The 21,815-nt window shown below is 40.7% G+C and overlaps 1 protein-coding gene across 1 annotated transcript in view; it reads left to right on the top strand.

The window, feature by feature from the left end:
* The window catches only part of LOC124775407 (astacin-like), an 86,714-nt gene extending 74,921 nt beyond the window's left edge, over positions 1 to 11,793 (top strand). Inside the window, exon 3 of the mRNA XM_047250243.1 lies at positions 11,468 to 11,793. Within this exon, the coding sequence (XP_047106199.1) occupies positions 11,468 to 11,793 (326 nt within the window). The remainder of the gene's footprint in view (positions 1 to 11,467) is intronic.
* Positions 11,794 to 21,815: the final 10,022 nt, after the last annotated feature.

Here is a 21,815-nt window from a genome sequence, read left to right on the forward strand (position 1 = left end):
GAAGCATTGTCTTGGTGAAGGAGACAGACGTTGATTGTAATAGTGTACACTGCTTGCCTTGTAGTACCTTATATGCTGATTTTAGCAGATGATCGTTTCGAACTCTGCCTTTCAAGCTGAAAAAACCATCATTGTTTTCACTTTGGTTCTCGCCTTTTTACTTTCTTTGTTCGTGGTAATGACGAAAAAGGTTCCCAGTCGTACGTCTGACGAGGGAGAGCACAAAAAACAGAACTTGGGTTTAGCGTGTTAAACTGTCATGTCCTCAACTGCAAAATCTCCCGTCACGCGAAACAGCGTTTGAAAAAACGTGCAAACACTTTAACCTAACTAATACTGCCACACAGACGATGACTGGTCAACAGACTCAAAGCAGTGTGTAGTAGAGGCACTTCGCTGGAGAACCCGTTAATAATGCCCCTCCACTCATAGGAAAACAATTCTCGTTAAGTTTGGCTCCCTGTTCTTGTTTCATCCCATAAACAGCTCCATTCTTTCAAGTATCTGGCGTAGTGACTTGCTGTGGCGTCCTTCCATTTCACATATGTTGATTTATTGATATCTGGGTACGCAATGTAGAATTTATCGTGACAGTATAATTAGCTGCAAGTAGTTTTGTCTCTATTCTTGAAGGGCATGTGTTATAGTTGTTATGTCAACCTTACTGGTTACGATTGCATTGTGTTTAGAAGTTTATAACCAGGAGTTTTCCTCAGAAATTCCATTTCAGCATTATCTTTATTGATTTCATATGGTCCGTGCTAACCCAGATGGTTACTCTTATTAAAATTGAGATGTTAAGCTTGTTCAGTTTTGGATTTTATTGTTTTTGAGAAGTTCACTGATGATTCTGGGTGTTGTATTGTAGTTTTTCCTTTATGTGGTATATTTGAGTACTTTTATAAGACAGTTTGTTGCATAATTGTTTAAAATAATTAATTTCCTCTGTTATCAAATTTTATATTCAACACTTGTCCATTGAAACTATTGCTGTAGTTTTTTATGTTTAAGATTTACCATATTTTATTTACTTTTTGGCTGAAATATTTAAATGGTGAGTAGAGTATTGCATCTTTAGTAACAGCAAAGCGAACCTGCCTGTCGTATGGTATTTATACCTTAAACTTGAGTGTTGATATAAACTGTTAATTTCCATTCTCACACAACAGAATTGATATGAATGTCAAACAGATGTAATGATCATGTAACCTAACCATGCTCCAAAATTAATTGAATTCAATTTAGTAAGTTCTGCTCATTTCATTCAGATCATATTTTTTCCGAATAATTTATAAACAGAGTATATAAAAGCAAAGGACTTGGAAGAGCAGTTGAACGGAATGGACAGTGTCTTGAAAGGAGGGTATAAGATGAACATCAGCAAAAGCATAACGAGGATAATGGAATGCAGTCAAATTAAGTCGCGTAATGCTGAGGGAATTAGATTAGGAAATGAGACACTTAAAGTGGTAAAGGAGTTTTGCTACTGGGGGAGCAAAAAACTGAAGATGGTCGAAGTAGACAGGATATAAAATGTAGACTGGCAATGGCAAGGAAAACGTTTCTGAAGAAGAGAAATTTGTTAACATCGAGTATTGATTTAAGTGTCAGGAAGTCGTTTCTGAAAGTATTTGTATGGAGTGTAGCCATCTATGGAAGTGAAACATGACGATAAATAGTTTAGACAAGAAGAGAATAGAAGCTTTCGAAATGTGGTGCTACAGAAGAATGCTGAAGATTAGATGGGTAGATCATATAACTAATGAGGAGGTATTAAATAGAATTGGGGAGAAGATGAGTTTGTGGCACAACTTGACTAGAAGAAGGGATCGGTTGGTAGGACATGTTCTGAGGCATCAAGGGATCACCAATTTAGTATTGGAGTGCAGCGTGGGGGGTAAAACTCGTAGAGGAAGACCAAGAAATGAATACACTAAGCAGATTCAGAAGGATGTAGGCTGCAGTAGGTACTGGGAGATGAAGAAGCTTGCACAGGATAGAGTAGCATGGAGAGCTGCATCAAGCCAGTCTCAGGACTGAAGACCACAACAACAACAACGTATAAAATGATTAGACGTTTCGCCAGGTCCTAAAATTGCAGTAAGTCGTTTTCTATCTTCGCGATCAGTGTCTTCTTATAATAGATTATCACGATCAGTGTTTCTTTATTAAATTCTTTATGCTTTTTACTTAAAGCTTTTAGAGTAAAACAGACCTCTCTTTTCGAAAACCATTTTGTTCTTTACCTACAATTTTCGTTGCGAGTTTTGTGCGTGGAAAAAGCTACACCTGTTATTTTCATAGATTTACAGACTTCCTTTTTAGAAAATTGGAATAACTATAGCTTTTTCCATGATGTAAGTGAATCTCCTCCTGCATATAAATTATTTAGCAACAAGGGCATACCGAATGAGTGGTGCGGGAGGCATACCACTTACCTGCTCCAATTGCACCCCCCCGCCGCGACTACCCCCCCCCCTCCCCAAAAAAATGTGTTCTTCCCAGAGCGAACTCGCATCACGCTCCGCCACACAAATAGACGTATCGGAGTTATTCGCCGGGAAATTTCTAAACCATTTCGCCGTTCGCCGCTATTGTTCTTGTAACAGAAGATGCCAGGTGGCTATGGGTTATTAAAGATTTCAGGGATGTTGTACCTTCAGTTTGTGGTGTTTTATTTCTTGTTGTCAGACAATGCAAAAAAAAAAAAAACTATTAAATATGTGACTGCATAAATATTCTCACATGTCTGAATGTTACGTACCAATCTCATACAAAAAATATTCCCTCTCAGTTAAGTGCATCGTAAGTAGTAGTTACCAGTAGCAAAGTGGTAGCATTAGTATAATTGATGACTAATAGTCTCTGCTTTTTTCAGTAGTTTTCAGTCTGATTTTCTAAGAAAAACTAAAATGGCATATTTGTATTGGTGGAACATGCACAACTACTATGTGTAATGGTCAGGATTAATACATCCACTACAGTTGTACAGTCATTTACCTACATCCATGTGATTACTCTGCAGTTCACAGTTAGGTGCGTGGCAGAGGGTTAATTGAACCAGCTCCAAGCTATTTCTCTACGGTTCCACTCTTTAAAAGCGCGCGGGAAAAACGAGCACTGGAGGGGAGTACGTACGTCCTATACCTACAGTGTTAAATTTGCAATATTTATGACCCATTATCTCAGATCCTTTGAGAGACAGGATCTGAAATTTTTAGGAAGTATAGTTTCACTCATTTTCTGATTACTGAACCAGGATCAGAATGTACAGACAAATAATTGGTTAGTTAAGCTTTTTCAAAAATTATCTTAAAAATTTTTTTTTTTGAAAAAAGTCCCCTGTTCCTTCTCTAAGTAAAAACTTTTACAAGTAGAGATGTTTTGATGGTTCAGCAGGGGCGGTATACTAAGAGGTAACATTGTGCAAAATATGACATATGTATCTGTAATAGTTCCTGAGATAATGGGTCAAATATTTTTTTAAAAAATTTCATTTCCGGGAAATCAAGTTTAAACATTTTATTTGATATTATCTTACATATGGAGCCATGCCAGCTCCTAGAAACAGCCAGGCCCATTATCAGCATTATCTGGAACGCATACTTGATCATCCTGCAAACCTAGAAGCTTCCTTCTTTTCCTGCCTCTTGCTTTTTTAGTCATTTCCTCTGCTGCACGCTGCGCTTCCATGATCCTGAGTCGATCCATTAGGTGGAAGGCTTGCAGTGTGTTGGCTCCTGGAGTGATACCAGGTTGTTCCAGTACCCTAATTCTTCCCTTATTTCCATCATAAAACGTTGTCACAGCATCAAAACCCCCAAGCATAGAGATTTCATGCCTACAAAGACTTTTTTGGTACGTGTCCAAATGACACTATTGAAAGACATTTGGAAAGAAGATCAGGATGAGCTAACTCTCTATATATTGGCTTAATTACTGCCATCACTGCAGATGGCATGGTGTTTTTGTGCCTAAATTGTTCCTCCGTACCCGCTGCCTGAGCTCTGCAGTACTTGCACCATGAATAAGCACCAGGTGGGCAAAGACCATGTATAGGCGTATCATCAGTGGATGATTTGTGGAAGAATGTAGTCCGCACTGCTCTTTTCATTCCTTGTAGGTCATTTGTGTTGTTCCTTATTGCTATTCCATAATATTGCTGGAGTTCATCAATGTTTTTGTCTGTAAATCTTCTTTTACCATTTAGAGTCTTTGCATCCGATAACTTCTCTTTCACTTTGGTCTGCTTCAGTTTTCGAAGGCGTTTTCCCATCCGTTTTTAAACGTGGCCCACACATTCAATCTTCAAAATATACTTTTCACGATAAGGTTGGCTTTCCACGGCTGATTTGAAGGCCTTCGAATCACCATACCCCAAGACTCAGTGTAGCACACACCTCTTTCCTGCTGTGAGCGTCTGAACAACTGCAGCAGCCTCCATACCCCCACTAGTTCCCTCATAATTCCTGGCACAGTTTGTTTTATGACTTTCACTTGTTTCATTGTCAACTGATTTACACTGATGGCAGTATTTAGTTAGCGCTTCGATGTCTAAAATTTTACCTGTGTCTACACAAGTGACAGTTGCAACTGCATTTTTAGATGTGTGGCCTCTCTTCCGCCATGTACCATCAACTGCCACATAAGTCTGTCTTGCTATTTAACTCTACTGCTTCTTTAACAGCGGCCTGCATAGAAGCAACAGCAACAGATTTGACACATTCACCAATTACTTCTGTGTAGTTATTTGATCTGGTTGGTGGGTTTCACAAGTTCAGTCTCGCACATAATACTTGAGCATCCTTTACGTATGCATCTCATTCCATACAAGAATCTAACAGTGCTCTCAAACAAGTCATTCTTGCGCCTTTGAAAAGTCCAAAATGACGCAGAGGGCCTGCAGACTTGGCACTGAATAAGTTTGTTAGCTAGTCCAGTCCTTGCAGATGTTTCCTCAAAGATGCTAATTTGCCCACCACAAACCTTACACGATACAGCATCTTGTAAAAACTTATCCTAACACACTCAAATCTAATAAAAGATAACCTAAACTATTTACATGCTCCCCCTTGTCAATAAATAAGTCCTCATGGTTTCCCAGTCTCCTCCTCCATGTACTAGTAGGCGTGTCCTTCTTGTGTGCTGTGAAACATCTGTTTCAGGATCAGCTCTGTATTGAGATCCAGTAGTGTGCTGATTTCCACGGAAACGTCGCTTCTTAAAAGAACTCTTTCTTTTCGTCATGTTGGAAAGAGGTAGAACATGTAATAGTACACCAGACCACTATGTTTACAGTTCAACACTTATAAAACACTACACCCACAAAGTAAATCCACAAGATGCATGTGCAATACTGTCATTTCTGTTTACACAGTGCATCCAACCTCTTAACATGAATTCAAGGAATAAATAGCTGAAAGTCACAGGCTTGTAGATGGAATAATTCCAGAGATAGCAAGTCAATGCGGAAAGACCAGATGCTTTTACATTTGCACTATTAACTTTGAAATGATAAAAACTATATTTCCAATAGGAATTAATCGACATACGTACTCCCCTTAAATCGTTCCGTGCGAGCTCTGATTTCTCGTATTTTATCATGGCGATCATTTCTCGCTAAGTAGGTGCGAACCAACAGAATATTTTCGGATTCGGAGGAGGAAGGTGGTATCGGCCGCTGTGGCCGAGCGGTTCTAGGCGCTTCCGTCCGGAACCGCGTTGCTGCTACAGTCGCAGGTTCGAATCCTGCCTCGGGAATGGATGTGTGTGATGTCCTTAGGTTAGTTAGGTTTAAGTAGTTCTAAATATAGGAGACTGATGACCTCAGATGGTAAGTCCCATAGTGCTTAGAGCCATTTTGAGAAAGTTGGTGATGAAATTTCACAACATTCTGCCGCAACGAAAAACGCCTTTGTTTTAATGACTGCCACCCTAATTCACGCATCATGTCCGTTACACTGTCTCCCCTGTTTCGCGATAATACAAAACGAGCTGCCCTTCTTTGGACTTTTTCGATATCCTCCGTCAGTCTCATCTGGTGCAGATCTCGCAAAGCAAAACATTACTGCAGAAGAGGGCCGACGAGTGTGGTTTAGGCAGTCTCCAGTAGAAAAAAATGGTTCAAATGGCTCTGAGCACTATGGGACTCAACTGCCGGGGTCATTAGTCCCCTAGAACTTAGAACTACTTAAACCTAACTAACCTAAGGACATCACACACACCCATGCCCGAGGCAGGATTCGAACCTGCGACCGTAGCAGCAGCGCGGCTCCGGACTGGAGCGCCTAGAACCGCACGGCCACCGCGGCCGGCAGTCTCCAATAGATTTGTTGCATTTTATAATTGTTCTACCAATAAATCGCAGTCTTTAGTTTGCTTTACCCTCAACATTATCTATGTGATCGTTCCAATTGAAGGTATTCGTACTTGAAATCTCTAAGTATTTAGTTGAATTTACAGCCTTTAGATTCGTGTGATTTATCGTGTAACCGAAATTTAGCGGATTTCTTTTAGTACTCATGTGGAGAACTTCGCACTTTCGTTATTTAGAGTCAATTGCCACTTTTTGCACCATACAGACATCGTGTCTAAATCATTTTGCAGTTGGTTTTGATCATCTGATAACTTGAAGACGGTAAATGACAGCATCATCTGTAAACAATCTAAGAGGGCTACTTGGATTGCCTCCTATGTCGTTAATATAGATCAGGAACAATAGAGGGCCTATAACACTTCCTTGTTTAACGCCGGACATTACTTCTGTTTTACTCGATGACTTTCCGTCAATTAATACGAAATGTAACCTACCTGACAGGAATTCACGAATCCAGTCGCACAACTGTGGCGATACTCCATTGGCATGCAATTTGATTAGAAGACGAACGGTGTCGCAAGCCTTCTGGAAAACCTTAAAATACCGAATCAATATGACAACCCCTATCAATAGCACTCAGTACTTCGTGAGAATAGAGAGCTACTTGTATTTCGCAAGAACGATTTTTCCTGAATCCGTGCTGACTACTTATCAATAAATCTTCTTCTTCGAGATAATTCATTATGTTCGAACAGAGAATATGTCCCAAAACACTACTGCAAATCGACGTTAGTGACATGGGTTAGTAATTCAGCGGCCTGCTCCTGTTTCCTTTCTTGGATACTGGTGTGACTCGTGCAACTTTCCAGTCCTCAGGTCGCTTGTATATCATTTTTAGATGCGTAACTACTCTGTCAGCATACTCTGAAAGGAATCTGACTTCCATGCAGTCTGGACCGGAAGTCATGCCTTTATTAAGTGATCTAAGCTGCTTCACTACACTGAGGAAATCTACTTCCAAGTTACTCATGTTGTCAGTCGTTCTAGATTCGAATTCTGGAATATTTACTTCGCCTTCTTTGGTGAACGAGTTTCAAAAAACCGTGTTTAGTTACTCCGATTTAGTGGCACTGTCATCAGCGACATAACCATTGTTATCGCACCTGAAGGTATTGATTGCGTCTTGCCACTGGTATACTTTACATATGACCAGAATCTCTGAGTTTTCTGCCTGATTTCGAAACAAACTATGTTGTGGAAACTGTTAGAAGCATCTCGCATTGACGTTCGCGCTAAATTTCGAGTTTATTGACTGAAGTCTGTAAACTACTAGATCTCAGGGAGTGTATCTATAAATAGTAAGTCGAAGCGTCCGTGAAAGCTAACTTACAAGGCCAGCACATCTGCCGTACATGGCTCATCAGATTGAAAACATTTGGGTACACCTGAAGATGTGGCAGAGTCCCTGAATAACTGTACAACTGCAAGCGGATGTTTTAATCGTGAACAAACTTTACACTGATGAAAAAAATCGCAACACCAGGAAGGAGTTGTGCGACGTAAGCGAAGTTGGTAGGCATGTTCCAATAACTGAAAGATGATGTCTATTGAAATTTCGCACTACTCGCGTAAGAATGGTTCTAGTCGCGCCACTATGAGGATACAAATCAGGTATGCTACAAAATACAGGATGTAACGGTCGTGAGAGCAAGTTACCTTTGAGATTGGACGTGGGAGTTAATGTCAATCAAGAATGCCTTTAAGGCGACATAGACACTATTACCAGAACGTCACTGACTTTGAAGGAGGTCGTGTAATAGGGCTACGAGAAGCTGGATGTTCCCTCTGAGATACTGCAGAAACACTTGGCAGGAATGCAGCCACTGCAAATGACTGCTTGCAGCGGTGGTCACGAGAATGTACGGTCGCAAGAAGACCGGGCTCCGGACGGCCACGTGACACTACTGAGAGGGAAGACCATCGTGTTCGGTGTAAGTTTCTGTTGCATCATACTGCATCTGCAGCGGCAACTTGAGTAATAGTTGGCACCACAGTGACACAACGAACTGTTACAAATTGGTTGCTTCAACGACAGCTCCAAGCCAGACGCCCTGTAACATGCATTCCACTGACCCCAAACTACAGCCATTTGCGACTTTAGTGGTGTCAAGCTCATTGAAAGGCGGGGTGGAGGCCTGTTGTGTTTTCTGATGAAAGCTGATTCTGCCTTGGTGCCAGTGATGGCCGTGTGTTGGTTAGCAGGAGGCCCGTTGAGGGTCTGCAATCAACCTGTCTGCGTGCTGGACACACCCAGAGTCATGGAGCGGGGTGCGATTTCGTATAATAGTAGGAGCTCTCTTATGGCTATCCCACGTACCTCGACTACGAATTTCCTCGAGTTGTTTTGCTACCAATAATGAACAGCAAAAGAATGGTAAATCTACGTTTCTAGCATTTGTAGATTTAGAGAAAGCTTTTGACAATGTTGACTGAAATACTCTCTTTCAAATTCTGAAGGTGGCAGGCGTAAAGTACAGGGAGCGAAAGGCAATTTACAATCTGTGCAGTTATAAGAGTCGAGGGACATGAGAGAGAGGCAGTGGTTGGGAAGGGAGTGAGACAGGGTTGTAGCCTCTCCCCGATGTTATTCAATCTGTATATTGAGCAACCAGTAAAGGAAACAGAAGAAAAATTCGGAGTAGATATTAAAATCCATGGAGAAGACATAAAAACTTTGAGGTTCGCCGATGACATTGTAATTCTGTCAGTGACAGCAAAGGACTTGGAAGAGCAGTAAAACGGAATGGACATTGTCTTAAAAGGAGGATATAGGATGAACATCAACAAAAGCAAAACGGGGATAATGGAATGTAGTCGAATTAAGTCGGGTGATGCTGAGGGAATTAGATTAGGAAACGAGACACTTAAAGTAGTAAAAGAGTTTTGCTATTAGGGGAGCAAAATAACTGATGATGGTCGAAGTACAGAGGATATAAAATGTAGACTGGCAATGGCAAGGAAGGCGTTTCTGATGAAGAGAAATTTGTTAACATCGAGTATAGATTTAGGTGTCAGGAAGTCGTTTCTGAAAGTATTTGTATGGAGTGTAGCCATGTATGGAAGTGAAACACGGACGATATATAGTTTGGACAAGAAGAGAATACAAGCTTTCGAAATGTGGTGCTACAGAAGAACGCTGAAGATTAGATGGGTAGATCATATAACTAATGAGGAGTATTGAATAGAATCGGGGAGGGGATTGTGGACAACTTGACTAGAAGAAGGGATCGGTTGGTAGGACATGTTCTGAGGCATCAAGGGATCACCAATTTAGTATTGGAGGGCAGCGTGGAGGGTAAAAATCCTAGAGGGAGACCAAGAGATGAATAGACTAAGCAGATTCAGAAGAATGTAGGTTGCAGTAGGTATTGGGAGATGAAGAAGCTTGCACAGGATAGAGTAGCATGAAGAGCTGCATCAAACCAGTCTCAGGACTGAAGACCACAACAACAACAACAATGAACAGCATTCCAGAGAGTATTTTCCAGCAGGATAACGCTCTCTCATATGCCGCTATCGTAGCGCAATATGCTCTACAGAGTGTCGGCATGTTGCCTTGGCCTGCACGATGACCACATATGTCTGCATATATGGGACACCATCGGACGATAAGTCCAGCGTCATCACAACCAGCATTAACTGTCCGTGTACTGACCGAACAAGTGCAACAGGCGTGGAACTCCATCTAGCAAACTGACATCCGGCACCTGTACAACCGAATGCATGCACGGCACGTTTACGTGTTTGCGTACAACGTTCTGGCTGTTACATCGGTTATTACTGTACCAGCACTTCACATTTGAATGACTTATCTCGCGCTTAAATTAACGTGTGATCTTGCCATGTTAATCACTTAGATATGTCACCTAGACAAATGTATTACCGAAATTTCATTACTCTGTTTTTTGGTGTCACAATTTTTTTTCCGTCAGTGTAAATCTCTTCCGCTCCTTCCTCAGTATAGATATTGGGTGCGCTCCAGTTTAACTGTCTAAGGATTCAAATATTACTAACTTTAGGCTGCCCATATTTCATCTTGTGGCTGTTATCATCTACATCTACATTTACATGGATACTCTGCACATCACATTTAAGTGCCTGGCAGAGGGTTCATGGAACCACCTTCACTATTCTCCATTATTCCAATCTCGTATAGCGCGCCTAAAGAATGAACACCTATATCTTTCCGTACGAGCTCTGATTTCCCTTATTTTATCTTGGTGATCGTTTCTCCCTATGTAGGTCGGTGTCAACAAAATATTTTCGCATTCGGAGGAGAAAGTTGGTGATTGGAATTTCGTGAGAAGATTCCGTCGCAACGAAAAACGCCTTTCTTTCAATGATTTCCAGCCCAAATCCTGCATCATTTCTGTGACACTCTCTCCCATATTTCGCGATAATACAAAACGTGCTGCCTTTCTTTGAACTTTTTCGATGTACTCCGTGAGTCCTATCTGGTAAGGATCCCACGCCGCGCAGCAGTATTCTAAAAGGGGACGGACAAGCGTAGTGTAGGCAGTCTCTTTAGTAGGTCTGTTAAATTTTCTAAGTGTCCTGCCAATAAAACGCAGCCTTTTGTTAGCCTTCCCCACAACATTTTCTATGTGTTCTTTCCAATTTAAGTTGTTCGTAAGTGTAATACTAGGTATTTAGTTGAATTTACGGCTTTTAGATTAGACTGATTTATCGTGTAACCGAAGTTTAACGAGTTCCTTTTAGCACTCATGTGGATGACCTCACACTTTTCGTTATTTAGGGTCAACTGATACATTCGCACCATTCCGATATTTTTTTAAAATCGTTTTGCAGTTTTTTTTGATCTTCTGATGACTTTATTAGTCGATAAACGACAGCGTCATTTGCAAACAACCGAAGACGGCTGCTCAGATTGTCTCCCAAATCGTTTATGTAGGTAAGGAACAGCAAAGGGCCTATAACACTACTTTGGGGAACGCCTGAAATCATGGGGAATATCGTTACTGTTTGTATGCAGCACTGTAATCAATCATTACATTCAAAGATCTTAACTTTCTAGAATGTCTACTATTACACAAAATTAATAAGTTCTGTTTTATTATTATTATATTACAGCGCAAGAAGAAAGAAGTCGAATTCGCAGTGCCTTAAAAGAAATCAACGACAGTACCTGCGTAGTCATTCGCGAATTTCAAAAAGGTGATGAGGACTTCGTTAAAATAAAAGGAAATGCTACAGGCTGCTGGTCTTACATAGGACGGAAACGTGGTGGGCAGGTAGTCAACCTGCAAGCTCCTGCGTGTCTCCGCAAGGGTACTGTCATCCACGAGTTTCTTCACGTCCTTGGATTCCACCATCAGCATAGCTCGCACGACCGCGACTCCTTCATAGACATACACTGGGAAAATATTAGACCAGGTGAGAAAGGATACACCTTGTAGGGTGTGAAAATGTAGTAAAACCTAATTGGTGAATAAGACAGCGGCATGCTAAACCCGATCACGAATCAGGAACAACATATAACGAAAACGGAACGTGTCTCACAGTGATTGTAATCGCAAGCTTCACCCTGCTACTTATTCGATAAAATTTAGTAAGCGACCACAGCGTTCCAACATACACCATGGTGAGAATAGCCGCGGGATACCTCCTACTGTCGTGTCGGAACTGCTTTTGCCTAGCATAGTGCAGCAGGTCGACGTGGCATGGACTCAACAACTCCCTGGAAGCCTCCTGCAGAAATAATGAGCCATGCTGCTTCTATAGTTGTCCACAATTGCGAAGCTGTTGCCAGTGCAGGATTTTGTGCGCGAACAGACTTCTCGATTATGTCCTGTAAATGTTCAATAGAATTCACGTCGGGAGAAGTGGGCGGCCAAATCATTCGCTCGAATTGTCCAGTATGTTCTTCAAACCGACCGCAAACAATGTGACCCGGTGATAATGGCACATTGTCATCCATGTAAACACAGCCCATATCATGATGGAACCACCCACCACCAGCTTGACAACTTGAGTCCCATGCTTCGTGGGACCTTCAACACACTCACACACTACCACCAGTTCTTAGCAACTGAAATCGGGACTCACCTGACCAGCCCACTGTTTCCAATCCAACCAATATGGTCACGCGCCTTAGGAGTGGCGATGTCGTGCTGCTAGCAAAGACACACGCGTCGGTTGTCTGCTGCCATGGCCCATTAACGCCTTATTTCGCCGCACTGTCCTAACGTAGACTTTCGTCGTACGTCCCACATTGATTTCTGTTATTATTTCACTCAGTGTTGCTTGTCTGTTAGCACTGACAACTCTACGCAAACGCCGCTGCTCTAGGTCTTTGGGGGAAGGCCGTCTGCCACTGCGTTGTCCGTGGTGAGAGATAATGCCTGAAATTTGCCATTCTCGGCACGCTCTTGACTCTGTTGATCTCGGAATATTGGATTCCCTAACGATTTCAGAAATGAAATGACCCAAGCGTCTAGCTCCAACTACCGTTCTGCTTTCAAATTCTGTTTAATTCCCGTCGTGCGGCCATATTCACCCGGGAAACCTTTTCACATCAATCACCTGAGTACAAATGACAACTCTACCAATGCACTGTCCTTTTATACTTTGTGTACGCGACACTGTCTCCATCTGTATATGTGCATATCATTATCCCATGACATTTGTCACTTTGGTGTAGGTCAGCATGTTATGTAGGAAAGAAACACAGTACCTTGTGTTCCAGAATACATGCATAGAGAGGAGCTGTATATACGATGTGTGTTTATAATGGATTAAAGTGCAGCTACTCACAAAGGTCTGTAATTATCGTATGGTGGCGTTACTTGGTGCTAAAGAGGTCCAAAGCTCACAAGATTCTCACCACAGTAAAATAAATAATAATGTTACCATATTTAACCAAAATGTTGGTGGATTAAAGAAAAAAGTAAATTCTCACAAAAGTAAAGTAAAAAATAATGTTACCATTTTTCACCAAAATATTCCGGGATTGAAGAATAAAGTAGATGAGCTCCTGGTTTGTTTAAATGACATTGTATCTGATAATGTAATAGATATACTATGCCTTTCTGATATGGAAAAGGTAAATATGAGTGGTTATAAACTAGCTGCACATATGAGTAGAGAGAATAAGGTGAGAGGAGGAGTTGCCATATATGTCAAAAGTTATCACTGCGTAGAAAGCTTAGATACAAAAAAGGTTTGTCTAGAGCAACATATAGAAGCATATGCCTGTCAACTTAAACTGAAGGAGGGCTCTTTTATAATTGTAACAGTATATAGGTGCCCTTCAGGAAACTTTCATTTATTCCTGGAAAACTCGGATGCCTTGTTGTGCTATCTGTCAGATAGGGGAAAGCAAATTATTATTTGTGGGGACTTCAATGTTGATTCACTGAAAGAGTGTAATTGGAAGAGTGACCGGGAAGTCCTGCTGGGTTCTTTCAATTTGACGTCTGTCATTAATTTTCCTACACGGGTAGTTAAGGACAGCAGCACATTGATAGATAACACTGTTATAGACCAAGATAGGTTTAAAAACATAAATTCTTGTCCTGTTGAGGATGGGCTTTCTGCTCATGATGCGAGAGAAGCTCATCAAAAATCTTGGGATAGAATGATATCACACACTGAAATATCTATGTGGTAGACAAGAGATGGCTTATAAACTCCTGAAACAACAAACAGGAGAAAGACTCTGAGCGATTACATGTAATAGACGAAGAAGCTGTGATAAAACACTATCGGAGATTACGGGTAGAAAACAATGACAAAATTGAGCTAAAAAATAGACCAGGAAAAAGAACAGGCTGATGAAATCTATCAAGGAGACAACATTTCGTAACAGGAGATACAAGGAGCATTAAAGCAGATGAAGAACAGAAAACCACCAGTACCCTATAACATCAATGCAGAACTTATAAAATATGGAGATTTAATATTAGAACTGAGGCTATTGCATTTATTAAATGAATGTTGGAAACTGAAGATGATACCGGACACCAAGAGAGTGGCAGAAGTAATATTACTCTACTAATAAGGAGCTAGACATGCTTGTGACAACTATAAAAAAATAAGTCTGCTGAACATTGGCTATAAATTATATGCAAGAATAATTGATGACAGACTGAAAAGGATAACTGAACGCCCTCTTATTGGAGAAACAAAATGGTTTTAGAAAAGAAAGATCATGCAGTGACAATATTACAATAGTGCGGTAGATAATCGAAAAGAGACGAGAAAATAATTTGGAAACTCATATTGCATTTGTCGATCATGAAAAAGTCTTCGACAGAGCTTATAGGTATATGCTATGGAATATACTAGAATGACGAGCTTGTCCGAAATGCTTAATACAAGTGATAAAAAGGTTGTATTTAAAAAACAAAATTTTAACTAATACAGCAAAGAAAGAAAAGGACCAATTTTAAAGGAAAGTAGAAGGATGTTTTCTGAGAGGTCAAATAAGGAATTCTGAAATAAGGACAGAATTGAAACTTTCCTGGCAGATTAAAACTGTGTGCCGGACCGAGACTCGAACTCGGGACCTTTGCCAGTCGCGGGCAAGTGCTCTACCATCTGAGCTACCCAAGCACGACTCACGCCCCTGTAAGAACGGGGCGTGAGTCGTGCGTAGGTAGCTCAGATGGTACAGCACTTGCCCGCGACAGGCAAAGGTCCCGAGTTCGAGTCTCGGTCCGGCACACAGTTTTAATCTGCCAGGAAAGTTTCATATCAGCGCATAATCCGCTGCAGAGTGAAAATCTCATTCTGGAAGGAGAGAATTAAATATATTCTGCATGAATGAAGGAATAGAAAACGAGATGAAAAATGGTAGAAGCATGCTGAAAGACTGTGGACAGAAAGAGACATGAGACTGTAGGAGAGAGAGATCTAGGAAGAGCGAGGGAAAGATGGCTATAAGTCAACTCTTTGAACTGAAGAAGAAGAAGAAGAAGATAAGCTACCAATCGAGATTGCCACAAAACTCAATGTCGCAATATGAACGAGACAGACTAAAAGCATCGCCCTTCGTTTATAATTTTTTGAAAATTTTCTGTGAAACCCTAGGTAACCATTAGATTGAAGATTGTGGGTGAACTGAGGACAGAAGGTGCAGGGAGCCCATGTGCGCACTTCCTGAGCCAAGCAGCTTTCTTCGTTCCGTACAACTCCCCCATCTCAGGCGAGTCGACTCTGGATAGTCTACAGACATCCCTGATCTATGAAGCCGACCAACAAGTGACAATCGAAAAATGGCGTAACACTACCAGATTGTAGCAGTTTTCTCCCTCTAACAAGGACCACTGCAAGTCTGTCAAAGAACTGTTTCTGTTTTTATAGGTTATGTCTGGTTTTATAGGATGACGCTGCCTAATGCCCGAGAAGATTTTATTCAAGTTGACAATGACCACGCCACATAAGCCTATCCACTTATGTTAGGTAGTGTTTTATGAGATATTTCTCGTATACTAAAAAAAGAATTGGCCAGGTGCGAATAAGGCTCGCGCTCCGAGGGTTCCGTGCAAATTTAATTATGCATAAAGACAGTTCATCTATCCCGGGAACGGAGAATCTCGACCATTTTTTGCATGCTATCGACATTGATACTGGCAAGATAACGGGTCCGGGGAAACCAAAACTTTCGAGAATGTCTTAAGTTTGAAGTCGGATAGCAAAAGAGAAAAAGTATATATTTCTTTGTGTGATATAATTGAAAACTAACAGTTTTCTGTTTTTTTTCATTTACTTTTACTGGGAAACCTTGCTCCTTGCCAAATTTCATGATTATAGGTCATCCTATAGGTTTTAATGAGTGAGTTTGCGAGTATCAAAATATGTGATATAAATGACTGCATTGACTTTGGAGCTTACATTATTACACCGCCAACGAACTATAGACCTTAGTATGTCATATAGATTGCAACTGGAGACGCCTACCCAGTCTTGAGGAAAAGGGATATTAATAGACGGACGGACATACGGGTAGTCGGATAACAAAACACAAATTTTTTCCCATGATATAATTTAAGATTCACAACTTTAGGATTTTTCTCGTTACTTCTACTGTGAAACTTTGCTTCTTGCCAAATTCCATGATCTAGTTCAATGGAAGTACCCTGCAAGTTTTGATGAGAATTTTCGCCTATAAAACTATGTGACTTAAGTGTCTCCATCTTTTGATTGGATTTACTTAGAAGCTTCAATTTTTTGAACCGCCAAGGGACCGTAGACGTTGATGTGAGGCATAAATTTAAACTTTATACGTCCACTCGTTCCTGAGAAAAATGGTTTCAACAGTGGAAGAGACAAATAGACAGACAGGCGAACAACAAAATGATGCTGTAAGAGCTTGGTATTTTGAACCAACAAGTTCCTTGTGTGTTAGAAGGAACTTGCTCCTCTTTTGGCAGCAAACTGTCGTAGATTGGTATGTGAACGAACTAGATCGGTCGAACCAATGCACACAACTACAGGTCTGTATCACTGACGCCAGTTGTAGAAGTTTGGTACACGATTTATTCGCGCGTACTATGCTCTTTTTGTAGTCAGAAAATCTCCTCCTGTAGAATTCTTGAACTCTTTAACTAAATCCGTCCAGTTTACCACTTAGTCAGCTGCTTTAAAATGCTACTATTATGTTAATTATAAGTCTTCACACCAATCAGGTATTAATTAATGGTGCAAGATTAGTGATAACTCATTTAGGCAAGTACATCATCACTGCCAAATTCACTGATTCCGATAAAACTGTGCTACCACCACGCATTAAACTCATACCATTGATCTACCGTGCCTTTTCAAACGATAAGAAAACAGCTCCCAATAAAAGTGGCTTTCGCTATGACCATTAATAGCACGAGGGCAGGCGCTCAAAGGACAGGATTGCATTTATCAGAACCTTTTCTTTTTTTCGCATGGCTTTTTCACGAGCCGCGCAGTTATTGATATTTGTATTTGTGCTGAAGAAACATGATAATGTTATAACTTTCAACATTGTTTTCAAAGAAGTTTTGTAAAATAAAGAAGTTTTTTAAAAAAAGAAAAATAGTATGACCAAGACAATATCTTTCTTTTATAAGTTTTACAATTAAACATATTGTATATAATGATACCGATTTTTTACAGTGAGACTAATATCTGTTACCCCTATTCAAAATACAACACCTTTTATGGATAAATACTTGCATTTACTTATTTCTTCATTACTATATTACCTGCCGGTGACTGGTCAGGACAGAGTGGGCGTTATTCTCACACGTCAACTAGTATCCACAAAAGATTTCTGTGGAAAAAGATGCACATCTGTCTGAAAGTAAATCAATGCCAATAAAGATTCACAGAGTTTAGGTGAGAGCTAAGAGAATTGTCCTTCAGTGATCCAAGGGATATTTTGCAAAGCAATAAAATATTCATTTACTTGTCTCCCTTAGACTGCTTGCACGAGATGTTTTAGTATGTCACCTGTTGCAATAGAAATGACTTTTCTTAAGATTAAAAAAATATCTTTCTGGTTCTTTTCTGAACAGGTCACGAAAACAATTTTAAGAAATACAATGAGACGATCGTAACTGATTATGGAATCGGTTACGACTACAATAGCGTAATGCATTACAGCAAGAGAGCATTCTCGAAAAATCGTGAGCCTACAATTGTACCAAAAGTAAGTATTATCAAACTAGGCTTACAAAACTCCTAAACGCAGCATAAAAGTTATTAATAGACGGCTATGCGAACATGCATACCAATTTTTTCAGTAAACTAATATGAAATGTTTCGATCAGGGAACAATCGAAATTAGCTGGTAACTCTGATTCAACTATAATGATGAAACTCTGTCACTCTTTTACAAGTAGCTTGCATTTGACAGTACAAACAAATCTTTTTCTATACATGTGATAACCATATATTTCTCACAATGGAGACTACAGCTCAGAAAGCTAGCTTTTGGACACGTGTCAGTCTTCCAGGTTTTTGTGTTCCTGCCTCTCTCTCCACCATTGATCTTTTTTTTCCTTTTTCTTCTTTTTTTTGTTGGGACGGCGTTATTGTCTCTTTTTCTTGTGTTGTCTAGTAGCCTGAAAATTTTGAAGTTTTTATCTTGATTCTATCATGAACTTCGACACCAGGAGACCAGTACAGTGTCAGACAAAATTTAGATTCTTCTACATACCATCTTTTGTTCTTGAAACGCCCTGAAGTCAGTACTTTTTTCGGAAGAACCCACTTTGACAGTTAAATATCACACCACTGCAACTTTTTTATGTTCAAAATGTCTGGGCCTTGATGAGATCACCTATTTGACACTTCATTTGCTTACTCACGCTGGTCAGTTTGAATCCCAATTGTCCGTTTCCCTCTTTTTGTTTGTCTCTGAAAATTCGGACAAGAATCCATAGCGTAATTTTCTTTCAAATCACTCATTAAGTTATTCTTAATTCATCACTTTTGGTGTTAAATCTATCACTAATCTCATTCCTGCTACTCCTCATTACTTTCGTCTTTCTTCGGTTTACTCTCAATCCATGTAATGCACTCATCGACTGTTCATGCCATTCAACATGTCTTGTAATTCTTCCTCACTTTTATTGAGGATAGAAATGCCATCAGCGAATCTTATCCTTGATATCCTTTCACCGTGAGTTTTAATCCCACTCCTGGATTTTTCTTTTATTACCGTGACTGTTTTTCAATGTATCGGCTGAACAATAGGAGCGAAAGACGGCACCCCTGACTTCTCCTATTGTTCCCTCTTGATTCTTGTACATATTGTATATTACTCGTCATCTCTCAGCATTTCGGACATGTTGCACCATTTTACACTGTCGAACACTTTTTCCGGGATGGCAAATCTTATCAACGTGTCTTGATTTTTCTTATGTCTCGCTTCTATTATCAACCTCATTGTCGGAACTGCTCCTCTGGTGCCCTTACCTTTCCGAAAGCCAAACTGGTCCTCATCTAACAGATTCTCAGTTTCTTTTTCCATTCTTCTGTTTACTGTTCTCGTGAGAAACTTGGATGCATGAGTCGTTAAGTTGATTGTGCGATAGTTCTCGCACTTATCTCCCCTTGCTATCTTTGAGATAGTGTGGATGCTATTTTGCCGAGTAATGATATGTCTCCAGTCTCAAAAATTCTACACACTAACTTGAATAGCCGTTTAGTTGCCACTTCCCCTGATGATTTTAAAAATTCCTAAGGTATGTTGCCTGTCCCTCCAGCCTTACTTGATTGCAAATCTTCCAAAACTCTGTTAAAGTCTGGCTCTAATACTGAATGCCCCATGTCTTCCATGTCGACTGCAATTTCTTATTTCATCACATCAGCAGACAAGTCCTCTGGCGCGTAGATGTCTTCAATTTACTCATTCCGTGTATTCGCTCCTCCTCTGTGTTTAACTATGGAATTCACGTGGCATTCTTAATGTTGCAGCTCTTGTTCTTAATGTTATCGAAGGCTGTTTCGACCTTTCTATCTGCTTTTCTATATGTTGACTCACTTTTCCCGACGACCATTACGTTTCCAGTTTCTTCACGTTTTTGCATTTTTCCCACAGCATTTCGCCTTGGCTTCTCAGCACTTTTTCACTCCCAAATAACATATATTGCTTTACTGTTGTCTTCCATTGCTTTGTCGTTCCACTAAACATTTTTGTATATCCTTCTTTCGTCGATTAACTGAAGCAGCCGGCGGGTGTGGCCGAGCGGTTCTAGGCGCTTCAGACTGGAACCGCGCGACCGCGACGGTCGCAGGTTCGAACCCTGCCTCGGGCATGGATGTGTGTGATGTCCTTAGGTTAGTTAGGTTTGAGTAGTTCTAAGTTCTAGGGGACTGATGACAACAGCAGTTGAGTCCCATAGTGCTCAGAGCCATTTGAACTGAACTGTTCATAGTACCTCACTACCTGCCCTACTTTCCTATTCCTAACGAACAGTACTCCAGTTATACCAATTTCTGCTGCTATTGATATTACTCTATATTCTTTTTACCAGAAATCGTTATCTTGTTCCCATATTATTTCGCTAACCCACATTGTACCTAGAGCGAGCGTTTTCACTTCACTTCAGTTGTTTTCTTGGTTCCCTAGCACGTTCAAACTTCTGATATCCTGCACTCTGTCTCGTACAATGTTATGCTTTCGTTGGTTACTGAATCTTTTTCTCGTGGCTCTCTCCCCCTTCGCATTCTCCTACCGGAGATACGAATGAGGGACTAATCAATAATCTTTTGTCAAAGGAGAGATCATCATTACACTTTTAAATTACCGGCCACATTTCCTATTGATAAACATTATGTGTCTTTCATGTAGTGGTTTGCATTGCCTTCTGCATCCACGTGGTTGATTCTCCTGCCTTATAGGTAGATAATTTCTTTTCGTTTTCCACTTGCTAAGGAAAATTTTATCTAAGATTTAGCTGTTGTACAGAATGGTCAACACATGCGACTTATTTATATTAGCTTACCTCAAGGTAGTTAGTTCTTCAAAATTATCGTTTCCAAGAAACCTGCAAATACGTTCTTCCGCCTGCAAACAAAATGGCATTGTGACCAGCTCAAGGGTAAAGCATGTATTTGTAGCTTCATTCACTAACGGCAGCACTATGCAAGAACACGCTGCAGTAGAACTACATGTAGAGTGTTGACCCGAGTTGCAGAATTTAAGAATAAAAAGTTACAGTGGGCTGTTGTCACCTAGTAGTATCTAAGCCACAAAGTTGCCCACTTTTGTAGTAACAGATCTGTCTACGCCAGTGACATAATCTTTTATTTCTTTCTTACAGAGCGTGCATTTGTTGTGTGTTTGGAATGTTCCGTTATTAATGTAAGCAAAAGAGAAAATAGGGAGGATATGGCCCAACAAATAGATTTATGGAGAAATGTATGCTCAGAGTCCATAAGCGAATCGTAACTTTGCTGTGCCAGAATTTCGGCTCTACATACATAACTTTGCTGTACCAGAATTTCCGCTCAATATACACAAATTATGACCATCTACCCAATAGCCGGTATGTCCACTTTTCGCACAGATAACAGCGGCGGCGAGCCGTGGCATGAAAGCAGTGAAGCATTGGTAGGTCGCTGGAGGGAGTTGGCACCACATCTGCACGCAGAAGTCACCTAATTTCGGTAAATTTCGAGGAGGGGGGCGATGACCTCTGGCGTCATGTTCAGTCACATCCCAGATTTGTCGATCGGGCTCAGATCTGGCGTATCGGAGCGCTAGCCCATCAACTGGAACTCGCCATTGTCTTGCTCTAACGAGTCCATCACACTCCTGGCTTGTGACATGGCGCATTATCTTGCTGAAAAATGCCACTGCCGTCGGGAAACATGATCGTCATGAAGTAGTGTACGTGGTCCACAACCGGTGAGCGATACTACTTGGTCATCATAGTCCCTTTCACGCGCTCCATTGGACCCATGGATGCCCACGTGAATGTTCCCCAGACCATAA

This window comes from Schistocerca piceifrons, chromosome 1, assembly GCF_021461385.2.
Source record: "Schistocerca piceifrons isolate TAMUIC-IGC-003096 chromosome 1, iqSchPice1.1, whole genome shotgun sequence".
Classification (NCBI taxonomy): domain Eukaryota; kingdom Metazoa; phylum Arthropoda; class Insecta; order Orthoptera; family Acrididae; genus Schistocerca; species Schistocerca piceifrons.